Source organism: Anoplophora glabripennis, unplaced genomic scaffold (assembly GCF_000390285.2).
Source record: "Anoplophora glabripennis isolate ALB-LARVAE unplaced genomic scaffold, Agla_2.0 scaffold5, whole genome shotgun sequence".
NCBI lineage: Eukaryota > Metazoa > Arthropoda > Insecta > Coleoptera > Cerambycidae > Anoplophora > Anoplophora glabripennis.
Genome location: NW_019416525.1, coordinates 3,196,952 through 3,222,479, shown reverse-complemented (window position 1 = coordinate 3,222,479; position 25,528 = coordinate 3,196,952). Strand labels below are relative to the sequence as shown.

Sequence of the window (25,528 nt, the reverse complement as noted above, 5' to 3'; positions counted from 1 at the left end):
GATGGATTAAAAAATTTTTAAGTGATTTTCAAATGGCTGGAACTTAATGGAAAATAGTCGTAGAGCAATTAAAAAATAAGCATATTGAAGATTGAGGTTTCTAGTTTCAGGATCTGCAAGTCGGGAATTTTTACTTTTTTTAAGAAATCATAAAAAATCCAGCGGAAAACAAAATTTTCATCTCCCTTTCGAAACGTCCACGCCCTTCACTATTTTTTTTTTTGGCTCTTTTAGTTTGATTCAACCTCTTTAATTTGAGCTAATCAAGAGCTTTGTACAATGATTTGTCCCGAATTATCCTTGTTCAAAGCAATTTTTTTTTGTTTTTAATAATTAATTACATTACTCGGGAACTAAAGATCGTACAGAAAGTCTAAGCAAGGATTTGAAAACTTTAAAGTATCCTCTACAAGAGGTTCTTATCGTTTTTTGAAAAAAAAATTTTTTTTTTAGATGACCCAAAAAATTTTAAAAAATTGCGTATCGCTAAAGTTGAGATAAAAATAATGAATGGACTAAGGATTGAAACCGCTGCGTTTTTTTTTTTTTCATTATGATTCGAATGATTGAAATTATCACTTTTGCTAAACATCAAAGGGTACATTTTGCATCTTTTATTCATTTTTTTTAATTGAAAATGTTTTTTCTTCAAAAATCCATTTTTTTTTCACCAAAAAAACGTTAGATATCGAAAAAATTAACAATAAAATATTTTTTAAAAATTTTTTTGCAATATTCACAATAATAATAATATCTCTACTCCTCATTCTAATTACGAGAATTAGCCCAGAAGTCGGAGACTTGTGCGGGAGAGGAGGCGGCATATTATTATTACGCAGGCCGCATTTGCGCCCAGGAACGACATAGTTGGTAGGCCCTAACCACCATTCAGTGCAGGAATGAGGGAAACCTGGAAAACCTCATTAATTAGGGGACAATGCTGAGTTATAAAGGAATACTAACGATGTGGAAGATACTTTACTATTTTCGAAACAGTGCTCAGATTTTCTGTGCGATTAATTCCCGAATAATTAATTATCAAAACCAAAATGGTCATTTTTATTTTTTGAACGACGAAAGTTTAGCGACAAATCATCGTACGAAGCTCTTGAATGGCTCAATTTAAAGAGGATGAACCAAACCAATAGAGCTGACAGGTGGGATTGTCAAAAAGAAATATAATTAGAGCCCATGGACCATTTGAAAGTGAAGTAAAAATGTTGAAAATTCCTTTACCGCTGGATATTTCGTATGATTTCTTAAACGTGATAAACAATAAACATTTAGGATCTTTTTATCCTTTAATTTTTGTAATTATTATGTTATGTTAATATTTAACTAATTTAATAAAATGCACATATTTAACCAAATAAGCTATGCGGGATATTTCCGTGCAACGAAATATCGGTTTATTAGCGAGCGTGCCGTTGGAATTTGATTAATATTTTCCTACGTTTGAAATTGCTTCGCCCGATCGCCACCTAAATTCCAAAGATTATTGGGTTGCATAACATCCACTTGAGAAATTGTTAAACTGTTTTGCCTTACGCCGACGATGTGTATGAAATTAACTTTTGATCTTTCAGTCGATTATTACTGACTAGCAGGTGAAATCAGGTTGTCGAAGGAAAAAACGACATAAATCCAAACGCGATGGACAAATAATGGATTATAATATCCAAGAACCTTTCCAAGTTGCAGCCGTGTTCAAAAATGCCGTCGAAACATGGAAATATCGTTTTGAAATTTTGAATACATTGCTAAATTCTTATAAAATCACTTTATATAACTGTTTTAGGTGTCAAGATGTCCCATATCTAATAAAGTAGTAATTTAAGTGACAAAAGTCCGTGATATGTGATGTTTACAATACATTATTTTAAATTTATAATATAGAAAATAATCCGGTTAGCGGTGGGGCGGTTCGAAGGCCAACACAGGAAAACCGTGCTACAAAAATAACGTTATTTCATCCATAGATCGACTGTCGTCGTAATATAGCAGTACCGAGACTAATTAACGTTCGAAAAAAATATTGTTTGAAGAGCAAACGGTTATTTTCGCGTTAAACCAACATGTTGAACAGGAACAAACTCGGAACAGCTTAGATTAGTTGGTGCCTAGGGTATGACCGTTTGAGATGCACTTGTTTAATTAATAACTTACAAAGAAGCATTATAAAAGTATTTTTAAAACAAACTTGAGTTTACACGCAAATTACTGTGTGTTAAAAGAGGAACTGCAAAAAAATTTCGAAACAATACGCTTTCAACATCAATGTCGTGACCGACGTTGCGATTTCACGATTCGAACAAACTAAATTTACAAAACAAACCATTTTTAACCGATGAACTGCGGGTTAATTAGGCACTGCGGGCTTTGTAACGGTTTCGATGGAACTAGGAATATATGTTAGCTAATAGTCACGGCAAAGACACGCCGTTTTAAAAACGTATAATTATAAAGCGCGATAAACCTAACCTGTTTATTGGCGTGCAGTCGAAATTTACGGGGGAGTTTACCAGCCATCGTCCAATAAAAACCGCGAGTTACTAGAAAATATCCCGAGATTGCCGATAAACAGGAAATTCGCTTGTTCTTTTTATATGCACTCAGCATTGAACACCTCATCGCGTTATTGTATATATAGCTCTGCAGTCTAATAATATAAACATGAGTAACAAAACATGATTATTTGTCTAAACGGACGCGCTAAAATGGGCTCTTACTAAAAGCCGGACCGTAAATAAACTCACGGCTCCCAAAATACAAACACACACCACTTCCGGAAGAATTTTCTCAGCACCGCGCGAAAATCCTTAATCATCGAAAAAATAAACACAAAGGAAAGTTAGATTTATATATAATAAGGATTCCAACGACGTTTCAGCTCTGTGGGATTTCTGAGATTGAACTTTGTATTGCTATCGATCAATCAAAGCTATTTCGAAACACAAACGAATCTTAAGTTGTCCTAGTACTTATCTTCTATACAGAAAATAATGGGATAAGACGTTGTTTCCCTCAGATAATCTTATTTAAATTAGATACTCCACATTTATCTGTTTTTAATAAATACAACACGCTTTGTCTACGCAGATCCAACGTCCCTAACGATGATACAAAGAGATGGCTCGAATTCGATAAGATTTTTCCAGTTCTACAATATAATATTTATACTGAGCACCCGGCGACCAGAAACGGACCTCAACAGAAAAGTGGTGGATTTCATTACGAAACTGCGACAGATTAACATAAACATTATCGCGTTTTATCTAATCTCATTAACGAAACGGCAGCAAACATGCGGCTATCTAGAAGTATTTAGATTCAAACTCCGTTGCAAAGTTTCTCAACACTCTATTTGGTATTCCGTGCATTTTACAACTTTCTTTATTGTCGCCGTTTTACTAAAATACGCGTTAGGAAATTGTTTAGTAACAAGGAACGGTTTAGCAATTAAATGTAAATATAATGACCGAAAGTAGATCGCGTTTATTGTAAACAAATCACTTGTATTACCTCTTGTATCTGCTAGCCTAGCACAGGCACACATAACCTAAAAAATAACGATATGACAGAAACAAACGACGCACTAGCACATGCAGGTACTTTCATGTACGTACTTATTACCTACCACAAGTTTAAGGAATAAAATGAATCAGTTACGATCTCTTTAAAACTGCGTCAGGGGTGATCTCGTATCATTGCATTATAGATGGCACCAGTTCCGCCTCGCTTGTTTTAGTATACCGGTAAGGGGTAAGGCATTTTTATCGGGTTTAACGATCAGATCATGAACAAAGACAAATTATCATGGTCCAATCCAAAAACTGCAATGCCCGGCGGTGTTAAGCCCGTCTAATTTTTTTTAAGGGGGTTCTTCAACAAAAAAACAAGAATCCCCGTCTAATTCAAATTAAACACAAATTTCGCGTTTCGCGGCAATGGTACCCGTTTCCTAGATGGGGTGACTTATCTCAAATTGGGTTGGGGCTGCAACTGCATTTGAATATTTTTTTTTGCAAATTTTAGGGTTGTTCTAAACATTAAATTTGTTTGGTTGATAATTTTAAATGTTATTTATAAAAGGCTAGCAGTGATCTGGGAAAATAGAGAAGTGCGACCAAATTCCAAAACTTTGTTAAAAAAATGTGGCAGTAATCGAAAATCTGAACTGAAGAGCGTACTGGTGTAATTAAAATATCACTTTACTTACATGTCATCACCGTCGATAGTTTTAGCGGTTATACCTTGTTACTTTTTTACTAAATAAACAATCAAAATTCCAACGCATATAAGTCATCCAATTCTTAACCAACAACTGGTATACACCTTCTTTATTTTATTTGCATTCACTTAGGAGTATCGCCGGACACGGGGCGCCTGAAATATCTTGACAAGCGGTACAGGGTGTCCAAACGAAAATTACCAAATAAGTACAATTATTTTCGAGGTGCATTTCCTTAAATTTAAAAAAACGACCTTGACCTATACAAGAAAAGTTATCAGTAATAATTGTAGGTAGTATTTACGAGGAATTGTAGAGGCTGAGGGATAGTGCATAAGATTTCACGCCTGCCTACGAGACGATTATTTTGTTGCACGAAAACGTGTTTTATCGATTTTTATATCTTTAAGTGATTCGAAAAAAAAAATCCATTAAATCTCAAATCTCTTACAATGATTGATCGATTATTGCTTCTCTTGACAAGTTAAGGTAATAACAATTGTTAAAGAATCAATACTTTTTATCTGGTTATCAACATTCAACATGCCCTATTCTCTCCTAATATCTAAAAATAAATATTTAAAAACGTACTTGTACTCTGAAAAGTTATCACCTAATAAACAATGTCTGCGCATAATACTTGACTTTGTTTAAAGAAACAACGGTGTTATGTTTAAAGTGATTAGTACCTAGATATGTTGTAAATTATTTTAATAACACGAGACATACTTCGCTCTTAGAGAATACCTAGAGTTCAACGTTCCAATTCTTACCTTTTAAATATCAACAGCAATTCGTATTTTGCACAACGGATATCTATTTTATAGCCCGGTCTTCTATAGAATTCTCTTTCAATGCCTCTTTAATGTGATATTTGCTGATATAGGATACCTAATAGATGCAAAACAGAGTTTACTTTTCGTACATCATTATCCAGTAGTACTAAAACTACAGTTATATGTCGTTAACATATATTCCTGAAGGCTACACATCGCAGCGACCACTAATACCTCGATATAGGGTATTATCGTCCTTAAAGGAAAAAAATTTATATGAATATAGGATTAAATCTCACGAGAAATGAATTGGTCACATGCCACAGATTTTTGTAGTGTTGACAAGAACCAGGGCCCCACTTCATAGCCATTGTAGCTCTCTTAGATCGCCTTAAATAATGGAATGTCTATTTGAATGAACTAAAATTCCAATGGGTTTGCAAGCAGGCACACAAAAGGTCAATGCAAAGCTGATTGTGTTATTTTAATGCTCAGCACCATTAATTTGGTGTCACATTTTGGAGCTACATCATCTGATAATTGTTTAAATGGGGAATATGAAATTTTTGAAGATTTTTTTAAATTTTAGCGTTATTCTATCACATGTAAGTTACGATTTGTAAAAATCTAGGTGGGGTATGGTAAATTGACCCCAAACATTCCATTTACGTAACGTTGATTCAACGTAAAATTATTGCAAAACTAGATAATTTCCTGTATTTTGTATTTCTAACATTCCTTTAAAGTAAAAAATGTAATTTGACCTTGTGAGATTCACGTACTTCGTCATATAAATAAATAGGTGCAAGAGTAAAATAGCCGCATTTGAGAAGGTAATTAAAATTAGATAATTGCTTTTGTTATCGAGTGTGAACTTATTAAAGTCTTCAACGAGGAGCGTGCCTAGTTATCCGGTAGCTTAGGTGTCAAACACTGACAGGCATACCGTAGCTGCGAGAGAAAATAAACATAATTTACATACCTTTACAGGTAGAACTCGACTAGGAAAATCCCTTTAGCATGTTTACACTTTCACAGATCTGATCTTAGATTCCCTCGGATGTTCCCTCACTCGTCTGCCCAATTCGGCATTAGGCACTTGGGTAGGCGTTTGTGGTATTGTTTGATGAACGTACGAAATTTCTACACCGAGCTCATATCGTAGTATCGGCCACTGAACGAACTGATACTTGTAGACCCGCTACTCGAACTCAACTCAAATATCCAACTAGTTCAACTCGTTCAACGTGAGCAACGGACCGCACGGCGCAAGCGCCCCCATCATTAAAAACCTCTACCTTCGTCGGCTTACTAGCTACGCCAATTTTACATTTCACCTATACTCGCATTCGAAAGATACGCTATGATACAAATCCAAAAATCCCACAAATTGCCATGTATGTGGATAAATCACCTTTGGAAACAGGTACTACTCCTAACTTCAATGTGAAAATCAATAATTAAATATAAAAATCATGTGGAAGAATTTGGAACAAATCTTTCGTGTCCAGGGAATTAAAGAGGAAATATCGTTACATGAAACCCTAATACCCCTCTGTGCCTTCTTGTATTTGTTAGAAAATCGGCAGCGTCAGTACTGGTGCGTTAGGAGGCCGCAGGAAAATTTAAACTCCAAAATTTATTCCTAAAATTCGTTTTTGTTACACTTTAATGATTTTAAGATGTGTAAGCACCCGTATTACACCTTAAATTTAATTTTGCACAAAAACAGTAGGCAATTCTATTCCTGAATGTACAGGGTGTCCGGAAACGAATGGACCGTACGTGGGCCTTCAAAAAATTCTTTTTATCTCATTTTAACTAATACTAACATGACTTTTTAAGGAAGCAAAATTGTTTTAAGGTAACTTGCTCGAAATTGGTTTGTTTTAAACATAAACATAAAACACACCACATAAATGAGACAACCCCCAAATCCAAAAGCCAAAGGCTTGTGCGGAAAGGGGCTACACTTGAAAAAACGCATCATCCAAGTTAATTCATTATCTACGAATGAAATAAAATATTATTCTCTTAACTACTTTGTGCAACGTGTCTCGGACACGTGTTTATAAAGGGAGAAATAAAGTCAATTTAAAATATGCTTTACATTTTTGGTTTTAAAATATGGCTAAGAATTAGTGAAAGAACATTATTTTCTCGGGCTACTGGCTTCGCTGCTATTAGGCATTTTTGTTGCCATTTCAGCTCTTTAAGCGAGGGGAGAAGTGGAAGGACGCCACTATGAAAAAGGCACCGTCTACAGTGCAGCTAGGAGTCTTTGACCCGCCCTTGTTGGTCTCGGGCTACGCTCTGTGGGGGCGGACCAGCGATTAGAACATCTAGTTCCGCCCTGATGTTCATTTCGGTTCTTATTGCTGATCAACACCATAGAAACATTGTTATATTAAAATGTGATACAAAAAATTATTGCTCGTTTTACTTAAAGTTAAGGAAATATTAAGTGCAATCATCTAATACAGTAAATAATTTAATACTAAAAAAAGGGTCTGTTGAACAAATCGTACGAGCTAATACGACTCTTGTTTACAAACTTTAAAAGTACACTGCGAAAAACATAACAGCTTGGTATAACTGGTTGCATACGTGGTTTATTTAATTACGAGAATTTTTTTGAAATTCCGAAAGGTTTATCCATAATCTTTCTATCGCTACAGCAGGCTGGTTTGTTTCTAAGCCGTGGCAGCATGTTAAGCCGGTATTTTTTATCATCGCCGATAGAACGGGGATTTAGTTGTTTATTGATACATTTAGTGGTTTCAGAAGTCGACAAAGGATGTCAGGGTTAGGTTTGGCAATACATCAATGAAAGCGACTTTCCAGACTAGAGGTGGGTGCGCACAGTGCGCAAGCACCGTCCGCAGCTGTTTGTAGTCTATTGTCGAGTTACGTTGCAGAATGTTTTATTTATATGTTCGTCCCGTAACAGAATAAATTTTAAGTAATGGCTTTGAAATACATATATTACCGATCAAAATCAATACCTCGCGAATTAAATGTGTGCCGTACAGTCGGCATGGCGTGAATAGAGCGGTGGTGTGTTTTATGTGTTTAATTTTTTTTTTGATTTGGGTGGTGATAGATGGAGGACAACAACGGGGTTAAACCGCGCGCTCGTTCGAATTCCGCCAGAGTGCTGGTGTTCGACGAACCGAAGTCGGGTTCTGGGATAGAACAAAGGCCAAGATGCCCGCCAGTACCTGCTCCTGTTGCAGAGTCCTCGAACATCCAAAAACATAGCCAGCCAGGTTACAAACTTTCTTTGTTTACACAATTTTGCTCACATTTGCGGTTATGAGTCACCGATTTTATTGGTATGGTTAAGTTCACTCGATATCTCTCACCTACAATGTATTTCCTCGTTCAGTTCTGTCATTAATTGTATCAATATCGTTACTTTTATTTGTTTTTAACAGACGCGTGTACATTAATTTTAATCCAGCTGCACATTCCTAAAGAGTTTATTCATTTCCAATTTTGTACGTTCATTACGATTGTCGCTCTTAATTTTGGTGGTGTCATATTTTAGTTTTAAGTAAACGTGTCGGAATAATACACAAAATCATTGTTTTCCCTTAAACAACTTGCCTGATAAGTCTATAATTACGTATTTTGTTTTATTCAAATGAAAATAAACAAATATTGTTCTAAAGATACCCAGTTCTGGGTAATCATATCGAATGATATGTATAGTGACGCATGGGGGTGTGCCATGGGGTTTTGACCCTCCCTCTTCTTCCCCATAGCCTTTGAACTTTGGTAATATTTTTTTTTCAATTTAACTCCCTCTATTTTTTTCTGAGTACGCCACTGGCCCTACAAGTTGTTTATTATTCAATATGTTATTTTTTTTATTGATTTCGAAGAAAACCGTTGTTTCTGTATGTAATGCACGATTATAAATACTTTATTTACTCATTTTAAATTATATGTCAATTGCCAAATCAAAATAAGTACATGTCCTAATCTAAAGATAGACGCTAAATACTGGTTACTCAAATGTTAACAGAAGGTAGTTACAATTTTTAAACTGTGATTTTAAATTTTGCAACTTTTGCAAGTTTTGGATGTAAAAATTTTTGCTTTGAAATATTGAATCAGTGTTTCCTTTTTTAGTTTTTTTACATATTTATCTAATCATGTTAATTAATTCTAAAAATATAAATTGAAAATTTTAAAATAATTTTCCATGTGAAATGTGGTTTAAAAGTATTTAGAATATCTGCCGTGCGTTTTTTTTGCTGTTTACAGTTCAGAAAAAAAGATAAAGTTATAAGAAATGCCTATTACATTATGTATTTTAAATGTAAAGTGACTAATGCTGATTTCCTATCCTATCTTTGTGGTATGGCATTTTTGTTCACATAAATAGATCTGTTTGTTTCAGTTTATTCCTGTGCATTTCGTGTTATTCTAACATTTTTTAAATATTAATAATAGCGAGTTTAATTAAATATTTTAAACAGTTTTAATCTAATTTAAGTGATTTTGTTATTAGTTTTACGGCCTAGGTACTGAAACAAATTTGATTTTACTGTCTTCCTGATTTATAAGTTCGAGGAAAAATTGGATACCGAACCGAAATTAAAAATTATACCTTGACTAATTTTCATATTTCACCTTGAATGTGTTTTATTTATATTAAAGTTCCTACTTAAACTTAAAGAATGTCGAAATAAAAATGATAAAAATAATTTACCCATGTCTCGGTGAAGTATTGTTGGCACCACATCAAAAAGTTAATGAGTGATGTAATATGTACATATTGGTTTTGAACTTAACCATGGAAATCATTTGTTTTTTTCGCTAATAGCAATTTGGCTGTCGCTAATAATTATAGGATAAATTATGCTGACTGGGTGTTATAATAATCCCATTTGCATGTATTAACAGTTCTTTAAGGAAGTAATTTTTCAATAGCAATATTTTTATTTTTATAGTACCTTTTTTATTGATAAACGTTACAAAATAGAGCAATTTGCGAGGAAATGATCGAGAGAGTTAATATTTAAATAACTTTAACCAATAAAATTGTATAACCGAATAAATGCATATTATGTGTAAGTAAATAAACGTTGAATATATATTACTGTCTTATTTCTGAATGAGTTCCTTTTCAGATCAACAAAATGCATCTTCTAATTTGGTTAAATTCAGAAATTCTGCATTAGGGAAGTCGGCCCCATCATTGTCCATTAATATGGTAAATTGAAGTTTTTTCTTAACAAGTACAATAGTTTATTTTAAAAGGTCCTAGACAAAGTGCAAGATCTATATAATATTATGTTTTGTTGGAAGATACTAACGTTTATCGATATTTAAAATTAAATTCGATAATATTTTTATTACAACACATCAATAATATATAGATTGTAAATTAAAATGTTTATGCACAATTGTATGTATATTTTCTATTCTGGTAAGTAGAAAGTAACCAATCCCTGTGACTTATATTGTCTAATTTATTTTTTAGAAAGATGCGGGTTGCGTAAGTCGCAGGAATAGCCGGCCTGCTGCAATTCATAGGTTAAGTTTTATCGCTAATACTTCTCCTGTACTCCCAAGATCTCATTCTCCTATATGTGGTAGCCCCATCGATAGCCCAAGAACCCACACAAGCTTCATAAATTTCTCATTTGCACCTATAAAAAGGTAACTTCCTATTTGGTTTTATAGGATCGTTTAGAACAATTTAACCCTAACACAACACGATAATACCTAGTCATCCATTTGGTATGTTACATACATACGTATATATGAGTAGTTAATGTGATCATTTTTGCATGTACGCCCAGAAACAAGATTCACAAGTCATGTCTCTCGTTTCCCGTTTTTATATTGATGCGTGCATACTTTTTTATATTCCTGTAGAGGTAGTATCATTTAAGCGATTTTTCTAGAATTGTTGCTGGCTATCGTGGAGATGGAAGAAGGTGGTCGGTTGCTTCCTTACCCTCATCCGGTTATGGGACTACTCCCGGTAGTTCAAATATGTCAGTAAGTATGTCTTGCGGGAACAAGAGTTCGAAATTTTATTTATTCATTTTTGTTGCAGTCCAAGTGTTCTAGTCAGGAGAGATTACACCAGTTACCGCATATTCCTACATCCGATGACATCAGAATGTTAACCCACCATTTTTCTAGTAATGAAAGTAATGCCTCATTACCAGGGGTTAGCTATGAAGAAAACCCCATTAGTAATAGATCGCCGTTGCATAGACCAAGATCAAGAAGTCTTAGGTACAAAGTGTACAGAAAATTAAAGCCGGTGTAACTGTTTTTTTTTTCTTTTAATTTGTAGTAGCCCCAGTAGGTCTCCGGTAATTGACAACGAAATTTGTATGATGAACGTCTTATATAAGGAACGTTTTCCAAAGGCCACTCAACAAATGGAAGAGAGATTAACTAACTTTATCGAAGAAAATAAAACATTCGATTTTGGGGAAGACTGTGATTACTTGCCAATTGTTCGTTTTGTTCACCATCAAGTGTTGGAGATGGCTAGAGATTGTCTACACAAGTCGCAGACCAAACTAATTACCAGTCGCTATTTTTATGAAATGTCGGAAAATTTGGAAAGGCTCTTAACAGAAGTAAGTTTTCATGTGTAGATAACAAGGTTGGCAAATATCATGATATTTATATAAATTTCAACTATCGGATATATATCTTGATATATATCCGATATATATATCAAGTCTTGATACTTATTTTTTTTTTAATTAATTAGTTTATGTGTAATATTATAGTAGCGAAATAAAATTAAGAAATTATTCAGGTAAATGTTTTTGTTCCAAATATCAAAAACAAGAACGAAAAAATAAATATAAATTCTGAAACTAATAAAAAATATTTGCGTGAATATTAAGTATTACGAAAACTAACCAACATAAACTTCATAAATATTAAAACAAATACAAACACACAGCACCTGCTCAAATGGACTAACACCTGAAGAAATATTGAAATAAAAATATTCATTCAATTTTACTTTGTTGAAAAATTCGGGGAATCACATAAATAAACACGTTCATCTACGATTAGCATATGGTTTAGCTGCCATCTGTTAACAGTTTTAGAAACTTTAAACCAGTAAGAATCATTATTTAAATTTTTATAAATATCATGATATATCAAGGAATAAATATCGTGATATATATCGGATATATATCATTGATATATATTATGCCAACCTTGGTGGACAACCCGATTTGTTTTATTAATTTTTCAATCCGCAGACAAAAGAAAAATCCGAAGATGCAGCGAATTTAGTGACGAGCTTTATAAAGAAGCTGCTGCTGATAATATCACGACCAGCTAGGTTATTGGAATGCCTAGAATTTGACCCGGAAGAATTTTACCATTTCTTAGAAGCCGCGGAAGGTCAGGTTAAAGGGGTGCAAGGCATCAAAGCGGACATCCCTCAGTACATCATCCAGAAATTGGGTTTAAATAGAGATCCCATAGCGGAACTGCAACAGGAGCTGAAGGATTGCAACTGGTCGAATAATTCTTCCAGATCCTCACTTTGCCTCTCGTCCACGCCTACCATTAAGAAATCCTTATCAAACCCAAACGAGCAAGACTTCGAAGTCGTAAAACTAGTTTCAAATGGTGCTTACGGAGCCGTTTATTTAGTTAAGCATAAACAAACACGACAACGATTCGCAATGAAGAAAATCAATAAAAACAATCTTATGCTGAGGAATCAGGTCGAACAGGTGTTCGCGGAAAGGGATATTTTGAGTTTTGCCGATAACCCGTTCGTTGTCAGTATGTACTGCAGCTTCGAAACTAAAAAGCATTTGTGCTTGGTTATGGAATATGTGGAGGGGGGCGACTGCGCTAGCTTGATTAAAAATATAGGCCCCCTTCCCGCAGACATGGCTAGATTTTATTTCGCTGAGACTGTTTTGGCTGTCGAATATTTGCACTCGTATGGAATCGTTCATAGAGATTTGAAACCTGACAAGTAAGACGTATTAATTCTAGTTAATGTTTCGTTGGTACAAAAACTTTTTTTTCCAGCCTTCTTATCACTGCCTTAGGCCATATTAAATTAACGGATTTCGGTTTGAGTAAAATGGGCCTCATGTCGTGTAAGTTCATTTATTGTACGACAAATCACGAATAATGAATTAATTTAATTTCAGTGGCCACAAACTTGTATGAGGGTTACATAGATTCCGAGTCGCGTCAGTTTTCCGACAAACAGGTGTTCGGTACCCCAGAATACATCGCCCCCGAAGTTATACTGAGACAAGGTTACGGTAAGCCGGTGGACTGGTGGTCTATGGGGATAATTCTCTATGAATTTCTCATCGGCTGTGTTCCGTTCTTTGGTGACACTCCTGAAGAATTATTCGCCCATACCGTCCAAGGTAAGTATTTTCTTTAAACGTGTCCCAAAATTGTAGGAAGTTAATTTATTTAGACGACATCGAGTGGCCGGAGAACGAGGACTGGCCCGTACAAGAAGAAGCAAAGGATCTTATAACAACGTTGTTGCAACACTCGCCGAGGGACAGATTAGGCACGGGCGGTGCTCACGAGGTTAAAGAACACGTGTACTTTTACGGCCTGGACTGGAATTCGTTGCTCCGGCAGAAAGCGGAGTTTGTTCCACAGCTCGAACACGACGAAGATACCAGTTACTTTGACAGTAAGTAAAAAAAAAAATAAGTAAAGGATTTTGTTAATCGGTTTTATGTAGGTCGTGTCGATCGGTATTCCCATGAATTAGAAGATGATACCGACGATACCGATGATTCCCCTGTTTTTGGATTATTTTCGTCTTGTTCGCCGCAGTACAGGAAGGTGTCTAAACTCAGTTCTACTAGTACAGAGGTGGAGATAGGGCTTGTTCCGAAAGCTCTTAAAATTACAGCGTCGATCAGTTCAACTTCGGATACTTCGGAAAGTGGTGGATTTAAGCCTAAACTTAAGGCTTGCAGTAGTTTACAGTTGCAAGCACTGGATAAGGATAAATCTGCACCTACGGAACACAGAAAAGTAAGGAATTTACGTTCTGCGTACAATGTACCTTTTGCTCGTGAGCATAGGACATTATAACAGCTGGATCGTTCGTCGGTTGTCTCCGCTATGACACACTGATGAGGACTAATAAGTCCGAAACAGGTCTGTGCCTGGTGGGTTAAACCGACGAACGATCCTAGCTGTTGCACTAGGTGTTGCGAGTATAATTCAATGCCGGTCAGGGCATGTAGCCCCCGGAGTAGTTGTTTCTCGCAACACTGGCAATTTAAGTAAGGAATTTACTAGCAGTTAAATGGGCCTTTAAATCGCAATTTCGGTCAACTTGCGTTATAAAGTTAGTTTGAGGTTTATAATAATAAGTGACAGTAATTTTTTTTTCAACCCCCGGTCAGGGGTGAAAAAAGATAAAATAAAGAGTTTTTTCAAGATAACTCAAAAGGGGTAAGAGCTAGAAAAAAAGTGTCTTATAAAAGATGTAGAAAAAAATTGTTTTACAATTAATGTTAAATCATAAAAATTAACGTTTAAAAAATTGAAATTGTCATAACTTTTTTATTAAAAATTAAAAAATATATTCCGCGTCAAACGGAACAAAGCTGTGTCCAAAATTCACGTTTAAAGATGTGAACGAATGAGGGCTTAAAAGATTTATTAGGAATGGCTCCTTCGAATAATTCAAAATGCCGACCTAATATGGCGTGTAGAACTCGGAGAAAATATATATTAGAAAAGAATATTTGTAAAAATTTTACATCAAGATCAATTTAATCGGATATAGCATTAAATTATATGTATTTGACGTGCTATCTGTAGTTTTTTGCGTATTTCAAATTGGCAGATTCAATATGGCCCTTTCGAAGCGCGCGTGACTCCTTTGAAAAATTCAAAATGGCGACCAAATATGACGTCTAGAACTCAGAAAAAATGTATATTAATAAAGAATATTTGTAAAAATTTTATATCAAGATCAATTTAACAGGTACTTCCTCCAATCTTTAGCAATTGTTTAGCTTGTTATGGGCGCCATATTGGATCCGCCATTTTGAGATTCGACAATCTGACTGGAAATTAAGACTACAGATTTAAAGAACCCCCTAATGAGCCTTGTTAAGTTAAAATGAATGATTCTAGAATCATTGGTATCGATTTCTTAATAATACCAGTGATTTTTTACCCCCACGAGCGCCATGTTGGATCCACCATTTTGAGATTCGGTAAATTGATTCTAGAATATTATTCATAATCCAGGAAAATTCCAAACAAGGCTTTTTGGGGTAAAATTAATCGCACTATAAGCGCCATATTGAATCCGCCAATTCGAAATACTCAAAAAACTATAGTTAACACGTCAAATACATACAGTGTGTCCCGTTTTTCAGGTTAACACCTCTGGAAATGTGAGAAGGCTGTGGACTTTCCGCAAGCCAATTTTTTTACAAATAGTATCCTCAAGGGAGGTAATATTCTACTAATCATTTTTTTTATGTAACAAAAGCCTACTGCGATTTTTTAAAAGGTCAGTTTTTTCAGAAAGTGGTATTAGGCATTTTTTTATCAAAAAGATAATATTACCAGGCTATTCAACACCCATCAAAATACCCATATACCAAATTTGAACGACAAATGTCTATTGAGTGTTTTTTTATGTGGTGCCAAACTTTGAAAAATCACAGCTAAAAATTATAATAAGCAGGTCAACGATTGACAATGAAAGTGAACAAGTACTAATCGGACAAAGAAAAAATACAGACACTATAAATTTAACACTTAATTGCGGCCATAGTAAAAATAAATGTACAAAAAATGTAGGTAATGGATAATAAATATTAAGTTGTTAAACAAAAAATTGCAAAACAATCTAAATTAAATTTTAGTTTTTTCGAACTATGGGCTTTTACAGCGGCTATGTAAATTATTTTTAAATTTAAGAAGATTGGAAAAATGTGTTCGACTAGAAGGAGGTTTGGTGGAGAAAACTAAAACTTAATTCAAATTCATGTTTTACAATTTTTTTGTTTAAGAACTTAGTATTTATAATTCATTACATTTTTTGTTAAGTTATTATTTTTATAATTAATTAATAATAATTAAGTAATTTAAAGTTTATAGTGCCTGTATTTTTTCTTTGTCCGATTGGTATTTGTTTTCACTTTCATGGCAACCTTTGACCTGCTTATTATAATTTTTAGTTGCCTGATTTTTCGAAGTTTGGTACCACATAAAAAAACACTCAATAGACATTACATCAATAAAATGAATAGTAGAATATAACCTCCTTTCAAGGTACTATTTGTAAAAAAATTGGCTTGTGGAAAGTCCACAGCCTTCTCACATTCCCAGAGGTGTTAACCTGAAAAACGGGACACACTGTATAATTTAATGCTATATCCGATTAAATTGATCTTGATATAAAATTTTTACAAATATTCTTTTCAAATATATGATTTTTCTGCTGATTTCGAGCCATCATATTAGGCCGCCATTTTGAATTTTTCGAAGGAGCCATTTCTAATAAAACTTTTGAGCCCTCATTCGTTCACATCTGCCAATGTGAATTTTGGGCGCAGCTTTGTTCCGTTTGACGTGGAACACCCCATATTCTCTGAAAAGAAAGTTTACATTTTTTAAAGTAGATTAAAAATAAAAAATTATAAAATTCATTAATTTTTCTGCGTGTTATGATTTTTAAAATTTCTGAAACTATCCCTTAACTTCTACTGCCCCCTAACTCTGTTAATTTTAGTTTTAGTACAAGAAAAAGTCAATAGACCATTTTCATGTAGAATTTTATACTCTACAACTTTAATAAGAAACTTTTTTTTTAGCTCTTACCCCTTTTGAGTTATCTTGAAAACCCTTTTATTTTCTCTTTTTTCACCCCTAACTGGGGGTTGGATAAAAAATTACTGTCAGTTATCGTTATTATATACCTCGAAGTAACTCATATCAAAAATTCGGGCAAGTTGACCAAATTGCGATTTAAAGGCCCATTAAATTGGACGATGGGAAGAGAATAGTAAATAATTACATCCGATTTTAGATTTCTTTAGATTTGTCCTTGTGCGCAATTAGTACACCGGAGTCGTCTCAGACGGACAGCGACGACGTGTCCCCACAGATTAACAGAAGAAGGAAAGCGGCTCACTCTCGCGACATCTTGCCAAAATTCTCAATTTCCGTCGAGGACGAGAACAGCAGTTTAGAAACCGGAACTTCCTCGTCCGAGAACAGGGAACATTCGCCGCTCGGCCGAATTCAAACCACAAATTTACCGGCGGTGAAGCATAAATCGAGATCTGTCGTTAAAAGCGCTTCCGCTTCAGGTTTATCTCTTATGATACCATCCGGTAAAGTATCTATTACCACTAAATCGATTAAATTCACAATATCGTTTGTTTTTTAGATGAATTCCAGACGACGTCACACGGTATCCATTCTCCTAGCGGTGGAGGGGGTTCTAGTACCGCAAGTTCACGGGATACTTCACCGTGTCGCGAATTGTCGCCCTTAGTAACTAGTCTGAAGCCTCCAATAATTATTCGGAGAGGACCAAAAGGATTTGGCTTCACTGTACATACAATTCGTGTATATTACGGTGACACCGATGTGTACACGATGCATCATCTAGTAATGGTAACGTTTAATAATCAGGAATGGCGTGAAGCGGAAAAATCATATATTTTGGTTTTAGGCGGTGGACGAAAGGAGTCCAGCGTTCGAGGCGGGCCTGAGGCCGGCGGACCTAATAACACATATCAACGGCGAGACCGTACAGGGTCTCTATCACACCCAGGTGCTGCAACTGCTCTTAGGCGGCGCAGAACATGTTAGTTTACGGGCCACCCCTCTGGATCAAACATCCATCAAAACTGGCGGGCGTAAAAGGGAACCCGGACAGAGCAAACTGGCGAAAAGGAGTTTAAATAGACAGAAGAAGCAGAAGAGGGAGAGCGATAAGAGAAGGAAGACGTCGTTGTTCAGGAGGATCAGTAGCAAAAGGGCTAGCGTGGAAATGCAACAGGTGACGTATATTAAAAAAGTTCCCATGTTAAATGGGGTATAGTTGTTACGATATCAATTGGAACCTGTGTCTTAAAGCACAGGACCGTCTGCACATCTCTTGAAATTTCTTATGCTTTAGCCATGATGTGTCACTTAATTTATACTCGAATAGCCATTGGGCGAGTCCGGTATTGGTAGACCAATCCGCCTGATGTAGAATCGACGGCGCATGAAATGACTCTAACTACACTATAAAGTCAACTTTTTTTTTCAAATGGCAATATAGTTTTTTTGTTATTTATTATTGTGCATTTATATAATACAGCAAAGCAAATAAAACTCAAAAGAGAATTTTGTAGTTAACAGAAAAGAAACGATTCAATGAACATCAATTAAAAGAAAAACAATTTAATTAAATACATTAACCATTATACAAAGTTCAGCACGAAATAACATTAATTAAACACAAAACACATTAAACGAAGAACAACAAACACAAAACTAAAGAAACAAATTGTAGCGGTCCTCTATTGCCTGTACTTTTTGAGGAACGTATGGCTTGAATTTGTGCTTTTTTTTGATGCTCTATTATTAGAAATTTCCCGAATGGAAGTTCTTGGGTTTTGTTCAACGTTAAGAAGAACACTGAACTTGATATTTTCACTAAATTGGTGTTTCTCTCGCTTTGGTTGCTTAAAAGCACCGTAGTTTCTCAAATTTTCTTCAAGTCTTACATATCTACGTGGTTCTGGAACTTCTCTGTGAGGAAATAGTTCTCTGTAAAGGCGGACTCCCGCGCCACGATTTTTATTACACCGAAAATATACCTGAATCATGTCCGTCAATTGATCATTACTCATAATTTACACTGTTGAGCTTATTTCAATAAATAACCTACTATAAATGACACAGAAAGAGTATATTGCATAAAAAACTGAGATACGAACACTAAAATGACATTTACTTGTTTTGTTGTATTATTTTTTGTTTTCCAGGCATACATGATTAGTCAAAATATGATTGATTGATATTTTCATGCTTTTGCTGTAATACATGTTCCACAAAACTAGGCTTTATATACATCGTTGAATTCAGAATAGAATTCTGCACAATAACAAAAAAAATTGCCATTTGAAAAAAAAAGTTGACTATCGCTTTTAAAAAATAATAATAGTAAATAGGCCCCAATAGGCTCACTCTATAGTGTATTTGGAGCCATTTAATATAATTTTTTGTTTTTTAAAATCAGACTGTATATGAATGTTTGAAAAGAGAAAATAGTAACAATGTGATAAAGAAATTAGGAAACAGTTTAGTGAATTAACTAAGATATCAAAAATGAGAATTTATCTTATAATTAAAGAAGGAGACGTTATTAATCACGGTACAAAGGAGAAACGGAAAAATACAAAATTAAAGAATATTGACGATTTTACCAGAGATGTAATACGGCGCACAATTTATACAGGGTGTCTCGAAATTCATGCAACAAAATTTGGTCAGATTCTTAAGGCAAATTTAGGGGACCCGTATTTTTGTTTTTTGACAACTGGCCCCCTATTTCGGAGTTACAGCCCCCTAAAATCTACCCCTAAGAAGTCTTTTATATCTCAAAATCATGTGCTAGAATCACTAAATTTGGTACACAGTGGTTTTCTGACATGTGAAATCTCACAGTGCTACGCTTTTTGGCGAGAAACCCCCTTAAGACACTATTTCGTGGGCCTCCTTGTCTTTGGAACCAGAAAAATTTGGTCGCAAATTTGATTTTTTTTTAAATTATCAGTTAACTAGAAAGCCATTGAATTTAGAAACTTTTTTGTCTCTTGATATTTGTTTCGTAAAACGCAATGTTTTTGAGGAAAATGGCGAATCACGATATGCATTCGATCACATTTTGACATTTTTCTCGAAAACATTACGTTTTACGAAAAAAGTATAAAGAGACAAAAAGTTTCTAAATTTAATGGCTTTCTAGTGGACTGATAATTTTTAAGATTGTTATTTTGTAGATGGCTGCCAACATACAATCACCAGTAAGCGTGACTCCTAGCAGGAGCTTTCAGTCGTTCCCCAGAAGCGGAGAAAGCAACTTCTCAACGTCGACCGTAAGAAACTGCGGAGCGAACCGGTCGAGTTTATCCCCTTCGGATTCATTTTCTCAACACTCAAATAACTCCTCCTCTCAAACGACATCATCAGGGAGTCCATCCCCTACGACCGCACCAAACAGCCGTAATAACAAACAACATTACCAGCGACCTTCCACTTTGCACGGCTTAAAACACAAATTGCATTCCACAGGTTGCCCAAAAGCTCTACACACGTCCGGCCCGTCTTGCTCAGCATCTGTTCCTAACAGGAGAAAATCCGTCGGACACATTCCCCTCTCTCCTCTGGCCCGTACGCCGTCCCCCTCCCCGCTACCGGCCTCCCCGACGAGATCCCCGAGCCCTCTCGCCTTTCCCATCGGACACCAACCGGGAAGTTCCAATACCACCCAGTCGTACAGTCCTAGCGCTGGTTCCGCTCCGATAGCGGTAAGCGGTCAGTCGAAAAAGGGTTTCGTTCGGCCGAAGGGAGCAGAACCCGGATCGCCGCTTTTGCGCAGGGCGCTGTCTCCGGATAGGTTACATCCCCGTAGTGCTGAAAATAAATGTTCTATTTCCCCATTATGCTCGTCGGGGAGTACATCTTCGCCTAGCGTTAAGGCTCAAGGAAGGGTCGTGGGCACTTCGACAGTGTGGAGACCGAACTCGCAGCCTGAAAGGGATAAAGATTCTGACACGGATAATTCTCAGTCGAGCGATTTAGGTATGTAGACAAACTTCCTTTAACATTTTTTATTTTTGTTAAACAAAGGAACATTGGGTGTGTTATTTTTAACTGGTTATTTGTCCTTCGTTGTTTTGAGTTTATTTTATTCGCACTAAAAATTCACTTAGCTCGCACGATTGTTTGAGTTAATTACGGAAGACGTCCTAAAATATAACGATTTTTTGTTGGCTTTCTAAAGTTGAGGAACTGTGCTGTTGTGATGGTATGAACTATTTTTGTTAAAATATTATTAATGTTTGCATGAATGTCCCCATTTTAAAGCACAATATCTTTACATATACAGGGTGTAAGAAGTTTGACTGCCACTACTTCAGCATGAGATAGAGTAATCGTAAATGAACAAAAAAGTTGTATATTACAGGGGCGTAAGATTAACAGTTTTCAAAATACAGCGAGTATTAATACAGGGGAGTTTCATCACAACGTGACAACAGTGCTTGACTTAACGCTACACAGCTGGTGCATACCACGTGTGCACGCGGCAGACTTGTCCTACGGAAAAAATGTAAACAACTATTATTGTGAAACATTTTGTAAATTTCAAGACAATTGCTTTCCATTTTTCAAATAAATAAAATAAAATGTATCGATTTTGTAGTACGAAGATAGTGTTGTGCTTAAATTTTAGCTCGAATTTTAGTAATTATGAGTTTGTTAAAGCAGAAACTTAACTTTTAATCAAATTATCAATTTGAAAAATGTGTAATTAAAGATTTATGTCATCCAGATAATCATACGTATTAAAAATAATTTAGGTACTTACCGAAAAGCAAAATTCAGTAATTTTTAAACACACAAGTACATAACAAACTACAACATGTACTCAAAATGTCCACCACCATATTCAATGCACACACGACACCTTCGAATCCAATTTTCGCGCACTCACTGGAAAACACTAACAAAAGGAAACGGAATGCAAAAAACACTCAGACGCGGTCCAATTCCAGATACCAACTGAATTCCGTAATGCTGGACAGCTTAGTACCTCGTGTTATCCGCCACGCCATTGTCACATTGCTCGATATGAACTTTATCGAATTTTAAATTTATTACAATGCTAATTATTTTTTAGAATTAAGCATAAACAAGTTAAAAAAAGTGAACATTGTATTTTATGGTATTCTATGCACACAGTTATGTCAATATTCCTTAATTAATCGAACTTTTATACATCAAGTTGGAGATTTTTATAATTTTTGTAATATAAGGTTTTTTTGTTTATTTTAATGTATTCTATCGTCTGTTAAAATTAAGGCAGTCAAACTTCTAACAACCTGCAGTATATTGTTTTCCATATCGCAAATTTAAATGTAAAATATTTATTTTTTTTAAACCGCTCAAACAAAATATTTGGTTTTCTAATATTTCACTTGAATTCAACTGTATATATATATTTTTAAATAGAAAAAAATTGTACAATGTTAATTCTTAAACGCTTTTGTGTATTTTATGAAAATATTTAATTTGGCCATTATAAAATAAATAACTGTAAACATTTTTTAGATCATTAATAATATTTTACTGTATAATATGTGTTAAAATATTTCTCCAATACACAGTATGTTTCACTTAAAGTCAAAACACCTCCGTATTTAGGATGGCGTTGGCCGATTTCCAAAATTCTTTTTTCTTATGTGATAGTACTCAAAAAGGCCTACTTTTTGATATTATAATTTTTGACATGTGATTTTTTCTATGCCCTACTATCATTAATAAAAGCCTCAAAAATTAAAAAACATATTAGGCATTTTATTAAGAAAGAAATGGATAGCATTTTCGATTTGATCGCACCTCAAAACCCTAAATACAAAGTTTCATTATTATAGGGTGTTCACAAAATAGGTGCAAACTGCTAAAAATTTCACTCATTGCAGTGTCTTGTATTAGTGGAAAATATTTTCAAGGTACTTTTTTCATAATTTTATTGACCGTAGGTATATCCATGCAGTTTCATTAATTTCACTCATACAGGGCTCACAATATGATAGCCGAATTATATATTTTTTTTGTTGTACCAGAAATGAGTTTCACAATGAAATAATATTTAAATATTACCGTTTTCTATTAGCCCGACACCATTTTGTATAGACTGTTCAATAATAATGGACTAATAGAAAACAGTAATATTTAAATTTTATTTTGTTGTGCAACTCATTTCTGGTATAATAAAAAATATATATAATTTGGCTGCCTTACTGTGAGCACACTGTATGAATGAAATCAATGAAACTGGATGGAAAGATTAATTAAAATTAATAAAAAATACCTCAATAATATTTTCCACTGTTAATGCAGGACACTGCAATGAGTGAAATTTTGAAATTTTTCGAAGTTTGCACCTATTTTGTGAACACCCTGTAAAAGCTATAATAATGAAACTTTGTTTTGAGTTGTGATCAAATTAAAAATGCTATCCATTTCTTTCTTAAAGAAATGCCTAATGTGTTTTTAAATTTTTGAGGGTCGTTTCTTAATGATAGTTGGTCGTAGAAGACATCACATGTCAAAAATTATAATATCAAAAAGTAGACCTTTTTGAGTGCTACCACATAAAAAAAAAGAATTTTGGAAATCGGCCAACGCTATCCTAAATGTGGAGGTGTTCCGACTTTAAGTGAAACACACAATAGAAAAAGAAAATCTAAAAATGAATGCCTCTAATATCTCTGTTTTGTTTTTGTTTATCTTACTGCCCCTTTTAAATACGTTCATTTTTTTTATTGCTTTTTTATATTAAGCTTTTCCTCCTTTGTTCGCTAGTTCTAATTCTTTTCCTAAAAATATGTTAGGGGTGAAACATTTTAAAATTATGTTGGTGTAAATGGAACAAACCGATAGTAGGCGTATAATTTTTTCATAATTCAAGGTTTAAATTCGTCCACGTCGGAGAACCGTTTGTCTCTGAATCTCTCCGGTCCGGGTGAGTTTCTGCCGAGAATAGCTGAGGAAAAAGATTCCCCTACGAATGGTCAAGAAGGGAAAGAGAAATGTGATAAAAGTTTAGAAATTAACAAAATTAAGACAGTGCAGGAAAATATTAAACACGAAGTGAAAGTCGAGTCTGGGAGTTCTTCGAAGGGCACTGATTCACAGACGACAAAAATTTGTGATAAAAACCAGAGTGAGTTAGAGAAAGATAAGAAAGAGAGTATTGGAAAAATTTCGCAGAAGGATAGTAAGCCGCCAGTTGGGGAAAGCGCCGCAATTACTAGCAAAATAAAATCTGAAGGAAAAAGCAAAGAAAGTAAAAAGGAAGATAAAATCAGTGGTAAGCCACCACCAAAGTAAAATTGTAGGGTCTAACGCTGCATTAACTTTTTGTTGAAATTCTATAATTTTTAGAATAAAACTGTTTTTTTTATGTTTTTCACCTTTCCTAATTAATTTGAGATGTATTATGTGTACCCTTTGTCTAAAGAATGTATAATACTGTTTAAAGTGCAAGTATTTAAATTTTTCTTGAGGAGTATTTCAACTTATACGTTGCGTTATTAAAGACTGAACACATTTATTCGCCATTTTAGTTGATAAGGTGGTGGTGCGCTTTCAGCAGTTATCATTTAATCCCATTCTGTTGAATGTAATGTTGCTTTTTTATTTCACATGATGTTGCATCCATCAAATCTTAACTACATCGCTAAGTCTTATGCAGGTTGCTCTTTATCATGTACTGTATATGCTCAAGGTTAGATAAATAGGAGGCAACATTCCGTCCAACATATTTTAATTTACTTTGTTTTTATTTAGCTTTTTAAATTCCCAGCAGGTAGTCTTTGACGACCTGGTAATAATGTCTGTAATTTAAATACTCCATTATAATTAAAAAAATGTGATGTTAGATGTACCTTTGTATTAAAATTTTAAACTATCCTTTTTTATTTTTAGGAAAGTCTGTTCTTTTTAATATTAATTTTAAACTATAATCATTTACTTTGTTCAGTTGCAAAGATTATTATAAACTTACACACCCGCTGAGTTGTTAGTAAATAGAAGTTGCTTTTCTTTTCTCTTAGACGCTAAAAGAAAACCAATGGTTTTTCAGAGGTTGGAATTCTACGAGTACATGATATATTCAAAGTGTAATTAAACCTAAATAGTATATGTGACTATAATATTGCTTTTTATGTTTTTGTTGGATCTCGAGTTCCTTAATGAGGGCACTTTGCAATATGATTACAAGGCAACTTTTTTACTGTTTCGGAATTCGTACTAAATATTGCGTATATCATTAATTTCTTTTGTACTGGCAAGCTTGTATTATGTATATATTTTTTGGGCTTAGAACGAATTGGACTAGTTTTTCTATTAATTATTATAAATGTGTGCCGGGATTACAAATCCTAGGACAAACTTTATTAACAACGTACGCGATTTAAAATTTTATGGAACACGTTCCCACATGGGCCAAGGAAATATAGCTAAAAAATGAATTTTATTTTTAAACACTTCACAGTGATAATATATTTCATAAAATTCTTGACAAAGTGACTGTTAATCAGCATTATATCAAAAGTTAGAATTATTAGAAAAATTCTTGCAAACGTGTTCTAACCCTTATCGATATAGTTCTCTATGTACTTAATTGAATTTGTTTAAAACAGTTTTTTCTTAATATACATTCTTGAAAATTGTGATTTTGATATTTGTAATTAAAAATGTT

The 25,528-nt window shown here is 34.4% G+C and overlaps 2 protein-coding genes across 6 annotated transcripts in view; one reads left to right on the top strand and one right to left on the bottom strand.

The window, feature by feature from the left end:
• Positions 1-6,235, bottom strand: part of LOC108906807 — a 40,926-nt gene extending 34,691 nt beyond the window's left edge. For all 3 annotated transcript variants that reach the window (XM_018710188.1, XM_018710190.1, XM_018710191.2), the window contains exon 1: positions 5,990-6,235. The gene's annotated coding sequence lies outside the window, so the exon portion shown is untranslated. The remainder of the gene's footprint in view (positions 1-5,989) is intronic.
• Positions 6,236-7,882: 1,647 nt separating this feature from the next.
• On the top strand, positions 7,883-25,528 carry LOC108906817 (microtubule-associated serine/threonine-protein kinase 3). 3 transcript variants are annotated; one of them, XM_018710214.1, is made up of 17 exons: positions 7,883-8,276; positions 10,149-10,231; positions 10,502-10,680; positions 10,929-11,025; positions 11,084-11,268; positions 11,330-11,621; positions 12,267-13,000; positions 13,057-13,127; positions 13,182-13,409; positions 13,463-13,690; positions 13,742-14,040; positions 17,066-17,372; positions 17,429-17,658; positions 17,717-18,046; positions 20,040-20,262; positions 20,332-20,841; positions 23,735-25,528. In XM_018710214.1, exons 1-17 carry the CDS (start codon positions 8,111-8,113, stop codon positions 24,154-24,156), a joined length of 4,584 nt encoding a protein of 1,527 aa, XP_018565730.1. In that variant the 5' UTR covers positions 7,883-8,110; the 3' UTR covers positions 24,157-25,528. The 3 variants fall into 3 exon arrangements, with proteins under 3 accessions (XP_018565730.1, XP_018565729.1, XP_018565731.1); XM_018710213.1 differs by having other exon boundaries at positions 20,040-20,841; XM_018710215.2 differs by lacking the exon at positions 7,883-8,276 and adding an exon at positions 9,179-10,088 and having other exon boundaries at positions 20,040-20,841.